The sequence below is a fragment of the Dermacentor silvarum genome, chromosome 4, assembly GCF_013339745.2.
Source record: "Dermacentor silvarum isolate Dsil-2018 chromosome 4, BIME_Dsil_1.4, whole genome shotgun sequence".
NCBI classification, from domain to species: Eukaryota; Metazoa; Arthropoda; class Arachnida; order Ixodida; family Ixodidae; genus Dermacentor; species Dermacentor silvarum.
In genome coordinates, this window is record NC_051157.2 from 31,453,099 (window position 1) to 31,465,632 (window position 12,534).

At 43.5% G+C, this 12,534-nt stretch overlaps 1 protein-coding gene across 1 annotated transcript in view; it reads right to left on the bottom strand.

Annotated features, from left to right (window-relative positions):
* Nucleotides 1-12,534, bottom strand: part of LOC119449714 (phosphopentomutase-like) — a 42,439-nt gene that overhangs the window by 21,978 nt on the left and 7,927 nt on the right. The window contains exons 3-7 of the mRNA XM_037712951.2: nt 11,326-11,482; nt 9,194-9,362; nt 2,755-2,778; nt 1,213-1,382; nt 856-1,045 (exon numbers count right to left, since the gene is read on the bottom strand). Coding sequence (XP_037568879.1) covers nt 856-1,045; nt 1,213-1,382; nt 2,755-2,778; nt 9,194-9,362; nt 11,326-11,482 — 710 coding nt within the window. The remainder of the gene's footprint in view (nt 1-855; nt 1,046-1,212; nt 1,383-2,754; nt 2,779-9,193; nt 9,363-11,325; nt 11,483-12,534) is intronic.

A 12,534-nucleotide genomic window follows, 5' to 3' on the forward strand; every position in this document is an offset into this window, starting at 1 on the left:
TTAATTAAATTATTTTCTGCGTTTTTACAAGCAAAAACCATGATCTGATTATGAGGCATGCAGTAGTGAAGGACATCAGACTAATTCCGACCACCTGGGGTTCTTAACATGCACCTAAATCTAAGTACAGAAGCATTTTTTACATTTTGCCCCTACTGAAATGTGGCAGCTGTAACAGGGATTGAACTCCCAACCTCAAGCTCAGCAGCACAACACCATAGCCCCTAAGCTACAGCAGCAAGTATAAATGAAACTTCACAGTATCTGATGGCAGAAAAATGGCAAATCGTATTAAATTATTGGGACAGTATCTCTACCAACTGAGCTTGCTCGCTGATGGTTAGCACAGTCAGTAGAACGGGTACCCTGGTAAGTTGGACTCCAAGGTTTGATCACCGGACTTGGTCCAAATTTCATTCTGCCCTTTGTTTTGAAATTAATGCACACTGGAAAACATAAAAAGACACAGCTTTAAAAGTTCATTAATGCTTTGAGAAGACAAGTTTCTGTTTTATGCAAGGTAGATAGTGCTTCAAGTTAAAAAAAATTTTCTGCAACTGATCACATTTACCAAGCCATAAAGACAAATGTCCTCTCCAAAGCAGACCAACACTTTGGTTGTTGAACATCTAAGTAATGTTTATTGCCTCTTTTAACCCGAATATTTTGATTCATTCATGTTTAAGCATTAGCTGGTACAAAAAACAATCTCTCAAGAAGCAAAGTTAGTTCTTGGCTTCACAGACACACTTCATTATTTCATCTGATGTTCGTCAGAATAAAACTAACCCAATCCTACTACCTCTTTGCAGTTATACTTTTTTTTTATCAAATCACAATTTTACTACTAATTACCAGTGAGCTTTTTCCTTCTTCTGGGTTTGGGAACTTCACAGTGGGGAACTCAGGGTCGGGGTCCATCTGTTCTTTGACGGGAATGTAGTGCTTGAAACCGCATGTTTCGAATGCTTGAACCATGTACGGATGAGACACACCATGCATTGACGTAAATGTGAAGGTCAGGCCGCAGTTCTCATTTATAGACCTGCAGAAGGAACAAAACCAACATACAGCTGCCTGTCAGCCCTGGTTAACATAAGCTGGGGCATTCCTGAAGATTATGTAATGCACATTATGCTTCAGATACTACTTTGTAATTGAATGTCCAACTGTGCAGAAAACATGGAGATGTAAGTTAAACAAATCACTTACCTGTCATAAATGTTAGATGCAATTATTTCAAAGTATTTCTTGCTGACTTCTGCCAGTGGGTCTGTACACAGTGGGTTTGTCTTAATCTGATCAATGTCCCAAGCTTTTGGCCAGGGTTCCAGGTTTTTTTCAATGCTGGCCTGAATACCACTGTCGTGAGGTGAGATTATCTGAAAGGTTTCAACAATTCAAGAGATGTAATGACAATGAACTGTGCTTTCACATAAAAAAGGAGTAACAGCGAAATGAAGAAAGTTGCAGCTCTTTGGTTATTGTAACTTGAATCTTGCTTACTGAGAAAATGTTCTTGACCAAGTGAAAGAGCTAGCGAAAAATTTAGAGAAACGTAAGAATGTTGGCCTGAGTTTGTCTGCTTAAACCTGCTAATATACACTGGGGAAAGAGAAGGAACGTGAGAGTGATGGGCCATGATGGTGGCAAGAACAATGATGTGCAGGTGTTGGTGACAGACATGGCAGCATTCTCAAAGGCTTCATTCCAGTACCTGTGTCATGCAAAAATGAAGCCTGGCCCATATGGTTACCCCAGCACGCCTTGGACAAGTCCTCCAAGTTGTGTTACTGAGCAAGCACTAGGAGTAAATGTTATTGTACTTGAAGTACTTCCTAGTTTAGACAAGGCCTCATAATCATGTGCATTGATTTGTCAATCCAGGGTTTGTATTTCTTTATCAATTTCAGATGCTTGGTATTGCTGTCCTATTCTTTTCTCTCTCCCCGTTTGTTTTTCGATTGTCTGTTGTACTGACATATTTCAATGTAACTAGAGTTAAAGGTTCCATTTGCATATGTAACATATACACTATGCAATATGCCATTTCGATTGTTAGTTTAACCACTTTGCCAGTTTTCTATATGATTCTATGTGTTTTTGTCTGTTTGCATGTTACTGCTCTACTGGTAAAAATGTTTTTTAACTGCTGCATGAATCATGTCCCATCATCCCCCCGCTAAAACCCATGTGGCCGATGTGGGCCTTTGGTTCACCAAAGAGGGAGTGAGAATACATACATACATACATACATACATACATACAAACAAATATAATAGATAGATAGATAGATAGGTAGATAAATAAAAAAAGCAAACAAATAAATGCACCATTTTGTGCCCTGGTGCTGCTAAAAAGAATATAGACTGCTAGACCCCTGATGATGACAAGTTTTGTTAGAGTCTTAACGTAATAATCTACAGTTACACCTGTACTTTTGTGTTCATAGTATTAGTGCTCCTATATTAAAGGATTGTGACCATGTCAAGCTCTTCACGGAAGACTTCTCTTTGCAGAGATCCACGTGAGTGACACACAAATGCAATTAAAATAAAGAGACTTGTCTGCCTTTAATTACAACAGTCCATAAGCACTAGTACTTCTAGCCTCAAAGCTGTTGTGTTTCCCCTAGCCTACAGGTTGTTTTTTCCTGCATGCTGACATCAAGTGCAATCTGACGCACCTTACACCTACAGATCCACCTTACACTACAACTCTTCATCAGTGAAGCAGGCTAAATCGTCTCCTCACCTGAGTACCGTTGTTCCAGTAGACCTGAAAAAAATCAAAGGCAAAAGTGTAAGCGTGATTCTGCTTTATGCCTCCAATCACATCAAAACTCTCTGATGGCTGTTACAGTATTTGCATATCAAGTAATGGAACACTACTTTCCTGTGCTAGTTTACCACCTCCAACACAAAGGGTTCACAGGAAGAAGGAGATTAGAAGTGATCAACATTGGTTGAACAAGATAAGCCTCCGCCTGGAACCAACATTTTTACTAATAAAGTTGTTGAAACATTGGCTCAAGCCTGTACCTTCCCTTGTTCAGTCACTGGTGATCTTTTTGCCACCTTCGTTATCATAACAAGGAAACACTAAAGTGAATTTCAATTTTGGATGTATAACATAGACCACGTTGTACAGGCCGGTACTGCACCATTTTGCTGGGTCCCAGAGTTCTAACTTGCTTATCAAATGCAAAATGAGAAGAGAGCGCCTGCAGATCCTTTGGAGTCCGTGTGAAATGGTGTAGCCACGTAAAAATAACACACATGGTGGGTTGATACACCCCCCGTTTTTGTTGGTTGTGGTAAAATACAGTGCAAATGTGTTTAACTGCATTTTTATAGAAAACAACCGTAAATGTGATCCACCAAAAAAGTTAAAATACATAACCATGCTGCGCCAGTATTCTCAAGCAGCCTGCTTACATTCTTGAAGAGCTTGATGTGAGGCCATAAGTTCTAAGAATTCTTTTCCCTCAATTTTGTATTAAATTATTCACCACACCAAGTGGCCGATACAATCATACCAGTGGCACGTGAGCCATGCGAGCCAGTGATGCAGGGGAATAAGATAATGAGAGGGAAAAGAATTGTTATTAAATATAGTTCAGATTGTCATTCTGGTGATACTACAGGATAGTGTAAGGAAGAAGTGCGCCGTGCAGAGCTCCGCAGCCGGATCGCCAGCGCTACTGAAGTGGGGCTCGGGCTAGACGCTGTTCCTGGTGTGACTGGCTAAGCCTACGCTGTTGCGTCTTCCTGTCGGTGTCCTTCGTGTCGTCCACTGCCGTGTCAGACTTCTTTGCCATAATTGGTGGAGGTGGGGGATAATGGACCGAAGAAAGATGTTGTGACTTTTTGTATTGAGTGGCATAGTTTTTCGGCAATCACAGATATCGCGGCACTTGTGTAAATGAGGGCAAGCACAGAGACACCTTCAACAGCGACATCAATATCGTTGGGTGGTGAAAGAAGAGGGCTTGAGCGTTGGGACGATGACGCAGTTCTTGCCTCTGGAACTGCACCACTTAGTTTTCCGTGTCAGCGGTAGAGGGACGTCGGCGAATCGCGGAGAGCGAGTGACGAGGAGCAGAACGGCGGTCAGAAACTGGGCGAAGGCTTGGGCGGGGAAGGGGTAAATCGCGGTCACACCAGATGGTCGTATGGTCGTACGCAGCTGTGCGTGGGTCGTCACGTGGATGAAGTGGACGGCGGCGGCACTTTAATGGACTTTGCTCAATGAAAGAGACACATGTAAAATGTCCATAAGTATATTACACTTAATGGAACACAAACTCTAAATGTGAACCTCGGTTCACATGCAATATATCTTATCCATCTATTTTTGTGCAATCCTAGCCAGCTAGCCAATCCAATGAAACCCATAACCAAGACAATCTGAAGGCATTGCAGCACTAGGGTTACTGTAATAAATCTCAGCATCTTGCTACCGATTGAAAATTACCATGTATTCTTGCACAGGGGCCGCAGCCATGTGAGAGCTGTACATCTAAACTAGTGTTTAAATGTCAATGAAAATAAAATATTTCAAAAGCTATACATGCAGATACCCCAGCCCCTTTTCCCAAGCATGCACCTCATCATCCACGGCTGGCCCTCCAACGTCGCCACACATTATCAACATGGTGGGTACACGGTGGATAGAGGTGTATCAGGCTCTTCAGCCTGTTTGTTGCTTTTACACCTGACAGTCTGTTAGAGGAAAGCTTGTTAAATAGGCATCAATGTTGTCATAAAGTTTGTACCCTGGCAACCCGCCACTTGTCCCATAATGCTTTCCCCACGTGTGTCCGCATTCATGCAATGCAGTGCCTTTCGCTGTGTGCCACCTTGAGTGTGTGAGCATCGTGCATAGAGACTTCCCATGCTTTATAAATACACCTGCGCAGTGACATTTAATCAATACTGCACTACCTAAGGTGTACGCAAGCACTATCCATTCAAACATCAAGTGAAAACTCGGGCGTTTTCATCACGCAATGTTACATCCCGTGCAGCAACTTAGCCTGCATCCAAGAATGGCTTCACCTTTGAAGAGCGCATTTTCCGTTGAACCAAACCCTAGCTACGCGGCTATGAGCCAGTGATGACGACTGATGTAGCGCACAAAGTCAAAGCAAAGGCTTCCCAAGCCAGTGTATACAGTGGAAAGCAGGTCTGTTTTTTCAAAGCAGATGTGCATTTATATATTTACTTTTTTACTTGTCTATGAGCTGCACCTTCAAAATTCGTAAGTGAATTTTGAAAATTGATCTTTACATGTCAATAATATGGTATCGCATATCATCGGGAGCACAGTGAGTAGAAAGGCCTGCTTTCCACCAATACTCCTTTTAAATATGTTTATACACGCTCAAGGCCTGCAAAATGCAGTGCAAGAATGCTGGGTTAAAATCTTGGAAGCAAATCCAGTGAAATTTGGATATAAGGAACTTCAGGGGACCGCTGCAAATTCGTTATTCTGAAAGGTCTTTATAGTGAAATTCCTAAAATTAACCATTCAGCTCATCAACACATCACTTTCTCAGTTATCACTGTATGAGCTATCCATGAAAACGTTGGTCTGCTCATGGCCTGTGCTGTTGCTATTTTAAATAGACTCCACCGCCACGCACCACGGAAGCACTGTATAGTCAGAGTGGTGCGCGCAAGATTGACTTTGACACTGAGATAACCACCAACAAAGAGGAAGCTCCATGTCACCTCCAAAGCACAATTTTCTTTTTGTTTGTTTGTTTTCCACATTCCTTACTGTACACTGCAACTGTCTCACTCGAGAAGGACAACTGAACTATTCCAAGTGCAAGCGTGTGTAAATGACACCGTCAGGAAAGTGCGACTGTGTGGCACCCCTGCGAGCATGGAGGTTACATTTCTCAGCGCGTGTAGCTGGTACGACCGCAGAAAAAAGCGGGAAAGAAAGAAGAGGCGTGTGTCAAAAAAAAAAGGGCGAAAGAAGGAAGAGCAGCAGTGTCGCCCAGCCTCCACTGCTGGGCGACACATGCCTGGCCGAAGCATGTGTTCGCAAAACCTGATGCATCATCACCTCCGCAATAGAAAAAAAAAAAAAAGTCCCCGCCCTCTCGTTTCTCATCTTCGAAGCTGTCTCTGGTTTTCCAAAGTGGCATCCGCTTTCTGTGCCTTGTTGTCAGCTGGTCTACTGTTCTGGATGCTGGGAAGGATACACAGAAATCTAAGAATCCCCAGATTTCTGAACATTAATTCGTAGTATTAAGGTGTTGGTAACATGACATGGAAACTGAATAACAAGCGTTGATCTGAAACGTTCTGTATTCTGAAGTTTGTACTACTGAAATATCTTTCGATTGAATTTATAAACAGTCAGCAGGGGATTTCTGAAAAATTCTTTAGTGTGGCGTTCACAGTAATGAGGTTTCACTGTATAGAAAATATAAATACACTAGAACCCGAGTTGTGATGTGGGCTTGTTGGCTGGACATGAGGTACTAGGTAGGCGATTTTATGCTGATAGTTATCTACACACACTTTTATATGCATATGCACATATGAACTAAGGCAGGGGTTCTCAAGCATGTTTGTTCCAGGGAACCCTGCTAAGCTCCATGAAGCGCCAAGGAACCCCCCCCCCCATTTAACTGAATTAAAATGTCCTAATTAACCGAATGTCGAATTACCCAAGGTATCAAGAAAACAATAAATGAATGCTTACTACGTCAACAGGCTTTTATTTACTGAATGAATTAGCAAATCTTGTTTCTATTTTGCACAAGAGCAGTGTGGCACCCGCCGCGGAGGCTCAGTTAGCAAAGGCGTTTCGTGGCTGAGCACGAGGTCACGGGCCCGGCCGCGGCAGCCACATTTCGATGGAGGCGAAATGCAAAAACTTTTGCCTGTGTACGTGCTTGCGTTGTAGTGCATGTTAAAGAACCGCAGGTGGTCAAAATTAATCCGGAGCCCTCCTCCACTACGGCGTACCTCACAGTCAGAACTGGTTTTGGCACGTAAAACCTTAGAAAGAAGAAGAGCAGTGCGGAAGCTGAAGTTCTCGTCATCTCATGACTTATTTGAGCTAGCAGCGGCGAAGGCCTCGCGATATCCTTCGCAGTGCGGCCGCGGCGCGCGTCTTCATCTGAGACACGCTTTTCACTACCGCGCGCACATCCCGATTATTTTTTCGCTAGTGATCTGGTCGCCAACAAATTGCCCGCCCATCGCGATGTAGCCGGTGCTCTTCATCTTCGACAGCTTTGCACTGAGTCAAAGCGAAACTACTGCTTACCGCAACCGCTGCGGAGAAAACCGCGGTCGTTATCGACGAGATCATGGTCGGCGACCTTGCGGTTCAAAAGGCAGGCGGCCGACGCCATAGCCGACGCACTCACCAAGTCAAAACGAAACTACCATTTGCTGCAACAAGTGCGCACGAAACTGCGGTCGCTATCGACGCGATCATGGATGGCGACTACGCAGCTGCGAAAGGCACGCAGCCGACGCGCGCACCGTCAAAACGAAACTACTATTTCCCGCAACCGCTGCTGCAGACGAAACTGTGCTGGTTATCGACGCGATCATAGATCGCGATTACGCACTTATGAAGGCACGCGGCTAGCCGCCAACGCGGTGTTACGTGCGGCGATTAACGCAAGAATAAAGGCTTTGAGGACACAATTAGGCACGAAGAGTTCCGGCGTTGCTGTCAGTCACGTATAGCGTACGATTGCCGCTGAGGACCATACCAATGAGGACTGCATCGCTTCGTTTTTGGACGCTAGCGCCGTTTTAGCTCTCTTGCGGCGCGCACTTATGGTGCTCCGCGCATCAGTTTTTTTTTATTCCTCCGAAGTATAACATCAGTGCGCACGCTATCGGCACCTACCCTATCTACAAACGGGAGAAATGCGCACGGTGGTAAGTTAGAGCCTCCGAGATTCAAGTGCGAAAGCTTAGGTGCGCTGCCCATGGCTGCCTGTTTTCGGAGATTGGGTGGCTACAAGCTGCTTGCGGATTTATTGCGCAGTTCGCGCGTTGCCGTTATGCACTGTGATGTGCTTTTTGACACTCGGGCATAGGTAATTGAGGTTCTGTGGATCAAGCGCACCTCGTGTTCGCCGTTTTCGCCACTTGGCGAGCGCGGGACCACGGAAAATTTATCAGTGGCTCGCGGAACCCCGACCAGGGGCCTGCGGAACCCCCGGGTTCCGCAGAACCCACTTTGAGAACCCATGAACTAAGGAATCGTGAACTGTTTGATTCATTAGTGATAAAAATAAGTAAAAAATTTCCCTGTTTTGAAAGAGAGGCTCGAAGTTCACTACTGTCGACTTCCGTTAATTCAACCCCAACAAGAATGACAAAATTGATTGAATTACTCAGCAGGTTGAATAAAACAAGATGCAGAGAAAACGGCAAAGCACACTGCTGATTCATTTAGCAGTATTTGCCCCGATTCTAACACAACCCTGAATCAAGCGTGCGACCGCTTTCTATGTGTCCAAAGTAAAAAACGAACATAGAAACAACATAAAAGCTCCTAAACAAGGTCGAAATCTAACGCGTACCTAGTTTTTTAGCAAAAAAAAAATATATGCATTACGCAATGGCGGGACCGGTTTCCTAAAGTTTGCTTCGCCACAATACAGCCATGTGATGCGGTAAACCACACAAACCCCACGAACGCGGTTTTGTTTTCGTATCCGACAGCGCTGTGCAGGCAATTTTCAGCCCAATTTTCTCAAAAAAATGTGAGGCAGTTGTTAGAGTAGGGTAAATACTGTAATCAGACCTTGTGGAAGGCCGAAAATATGCATTTTAGACAAGAAATGACGTGCGTTCAATGCATCTCCCTAAGCTTCGTTGAGACGCTGCCACTAAAGGGGTCGGCATTGGGTCCACACCATAAAGTTCAGGCGCACAAATGCTGACTGGTCCAAGTTCAAATTATCTAGCGAAAGCCTATTTTAGGAACAATATAACGAAATTTTGGGCTCATAGAAATGCATGGGCGTCGGCTGAGACCTTCAATCGGGATCAAATTAAGCAAAAAAGCCAGGTGAATTAACAGAAGTCTACTGTATGAGATAATCATTCTGCTCTTGTGGGCATCCTCGTTAATTTGTTTAGATGTAACGAAACCTTCAGGTGCCACAGAGCACATAGAGTGTGTTGAAATATGAGAACACCTTGTAGCCATTGTCATCCTTGGGGTTGTGAGATGCTGTGACCATTATGCCTGCCGAGCAGCCTAGGTTCAAGACGGTGAAGGGTATGAAAGGTGTGGGAGTCACTCTGCTGAAGAGGCGCACTGGAATGTTCAGCTGCAGGAAGGCCACCGCCACCAGCTGGGCAAACCTGCAATGTGGCGAGAAAGAAGTTGCACTATTTATGCTCTACGGAGATACTGCATCTACAGCTGGACCTTGTAGTGAACAGAACGAAAATCACAACATAGTTTGACGTAGCCAAAATTCGTTATGTAATATTGCAATAAAAATCATGTGAGACCTTTGTGAACTGGCAAAGATTGCCAGAACTCCTCACTTTTTAAAGTTTTCCATAAAGCTGAATGCTCAACCAACAGCATTTACATATTGCCGAGTGTGGCCTCCAAGGTTAGTGATGGTCGAAGAGGGTCCATGCATGGCCTCGAACATTTTCAGTCTGCCTGAGCCAGGCTGCTCAATATTGGAGGCCACGCACCGAGATTGACCATGTCACTGAGTGTTTATGTCACTATGTGGAGAGCGCCATTCTAGGCACAGCTGGCATGAAAATTTTATGCATGCTTGCGAGTCATTCGCACCTGCCATGCAAGTGCCGGCTGCTGGTGTGCTTTGGAGAGAAGTCTGCCTCATGTGCCAAGAGCAAGTGCGTTTCAGCCCTGAAGAGTTTCTAAATAATATCCATAATGCACTCATATGGGTTCATTATATGCAAAAGAGTCTTAAGTGAATGTAGAGCTTTTACTATTTTGAAACGAGCTTGATAAACCCCTAAATTTAGTATATCCATGTTCACTGTAACTGAGGTCCACCTGTACCATCAGCATATAGATCGCACATAAACAACAGCACAGTGGTAATGATGTGAAACTGGGCCTGCATACGTCATGCTACAAGCATGACTGCTACATATACAACAACAAAGGGTGCAGTCGCTTTCTAACAGAGGTGGTGACAGATGAAGCGTGCAGTGGCAAATGTGCCTCAATGGAAGCTTGTATACATGCACCAGCCAATCATGGCTGCCCTTTTGCCTCTCGTGGCATGTGCATTTTTGTTGTGCCTGCTACTCATACGCCAGCCAATCATCACTGTCGACAATTTGCCGTTTTTTTGTGTATGCAATGCTTCCTTGTCCCTACATCAGTGAAGTATGTGCAATGCCATCATTTAAACCGTTTTCCCAATAATCTAGTGAATTGTTGACCTGTTTAGTGGCAAATACACACATACAGTGACGTGCTAATACTTTTTGGGACACTGAACACTTCAGTCTTCTTAGCACATAGTTTGCGGATCCAGGAACATATTTGAGGACCCTCAGAAATTGCGATTGGTTTTAGATCAATCTGTTTATATAAAAATGGATCAATTAAATTGTAAAACATAAAGAGTTTTTTTAAGGTATTAATTAAGCACTTCGCTGTTGATGTAAAAGGAAAACTTGGTTTAGACCCCCCTTTTATGTATTTGCGGCTTCATTATCATAACTGAAATTTTGCAGACCCCCAAAGATGTCTGTTTACTACATATGATCTTCTTTATCATTCAAATTCTTCATAGCAGATCTTGGGGGACAAAATAAAAAGCACTTGTGGATCCTAGCAGATTTTAAATGCTGTTTTAACTGGTATGAAAAACGTCTAGGCATGCAGAAATGTCAGTGTCTCTCTTTTCGAGCCCTGAAACAGCCATTTAACAAGAGCGTCAAAGAGAATGTCACTAATGAACTACGACTAAGAACAGCAAGCAATGCAGCCTGCATTGCAGCCCCTAGGTGGCTGTACTATGACCAGGCCATCAAAACGCATAGCCGCATGCTGGCACATGTAAAGCTGGTACAGATTATAGGAACCTGTGTCGATTATAGTGGAAGCTAAGCTTGGATATCATGAAGCATTTGAAAAGTCTTAGGTAGATTTTGGGAAGTGCAAATGAAACCTGTAAGACCTCTAAAGGGTGTGAGAACTTCCTAATAAAGTCTTTTATGTACAAGTTGCTTGGGTATGCATACATCTGTAAAGGCGTCTATTTTTCGCACTGCAGATTTGAAGTAAACTGTGCAAAACATGTTACAATGCACTAGTGCCCACCTATGACTGTTGTGGCGACCATCGAAGCTGACGACGACTCCTTTCTTTGTTGCATCAGGAAGCATGCTCTGCACGTACTTTGCAACACCTTGTGAAGTTTGGATGATGACCAGATCGTTCATCGCAGCATAGCCGGGGCCCATGACTCCACGGAGGCCTTCCCAAGAAATGGTGTAGGAGAAGAGTCAGAATGTGAATGCGCATATAAACATCTTGTAAACAGCAGGAATTGTGAAAATAAACATTGTTTTCTGCTCTTTGTTCTCATTATTCTTATTGCACTGAAAAAGGAAACAAGGGGAACATACTTTCACACAGGTTTCAATTATGGCCTCCTCCCCAAGAACATGTCAGGAAATAATGATGAACCGCAACAAATTTGGATGAACAAGTTCTGATGGACTAAACTAAGCATTGTCCACCGCAGGCTCTCCACAAAAGGCAGATGATATGTGCAAAAATAAGGTGCAGCAAGCTGATGCACATTATGTTCCATGCAATAACAGTGCGATGTGGAAAGTAATGACAAATTTCCTGCCGTTTTTACTAAGATGAATTAGTTCTTACTATGGTTGTTGAGAGCGGTCACCGTTGACTGAAGCAAATATGTGAGTGAGCTCAATTGCTCAGGGTTAAAAAATGTGCACTGCCCTGCGATCTACGGTGGCTGGGGCTGCACTCAGACCTGTGATAAACTGAAGGCACCAATCCCAGATTTGGCTTTAAAATGAAAAGATGAATGTTCATAACATTTTAGTTTTGCGAGCATAAAAAGTTATCAAATGCCAAAAAAGTCAACACAAGACTGACAATCAGTGGAGGAACGAAACAAGCTACTTGGAAAAACCACATATTCCATTTATGATGAGCTGAAGCTGGTTACTCTGCACTCCCAATTAATTTCTATAAAACAGAGGTGTAGAGCCCATGCAAATGCTCACTTCTATGTACAGTATGATCCACTCTTAAAGGAAACCTGGTAAGAAGCCAATATACCTAAAACAATAGTACTATTTATTTATTTATAGATACTGCAGCCCTATTATAAGACTACAGGGATTCTCTGTTGTTGGCTGATAGGATGCATCAGGATGGCATATATGCATTAAAAGATAGTCTGCATGCCTTCATGCCCTAATAGAGTAGTAATTGGCAGTCAAATACTAACTGGGTGTTCCCTTTAACAGAGGACTGTACTGTACAATATAT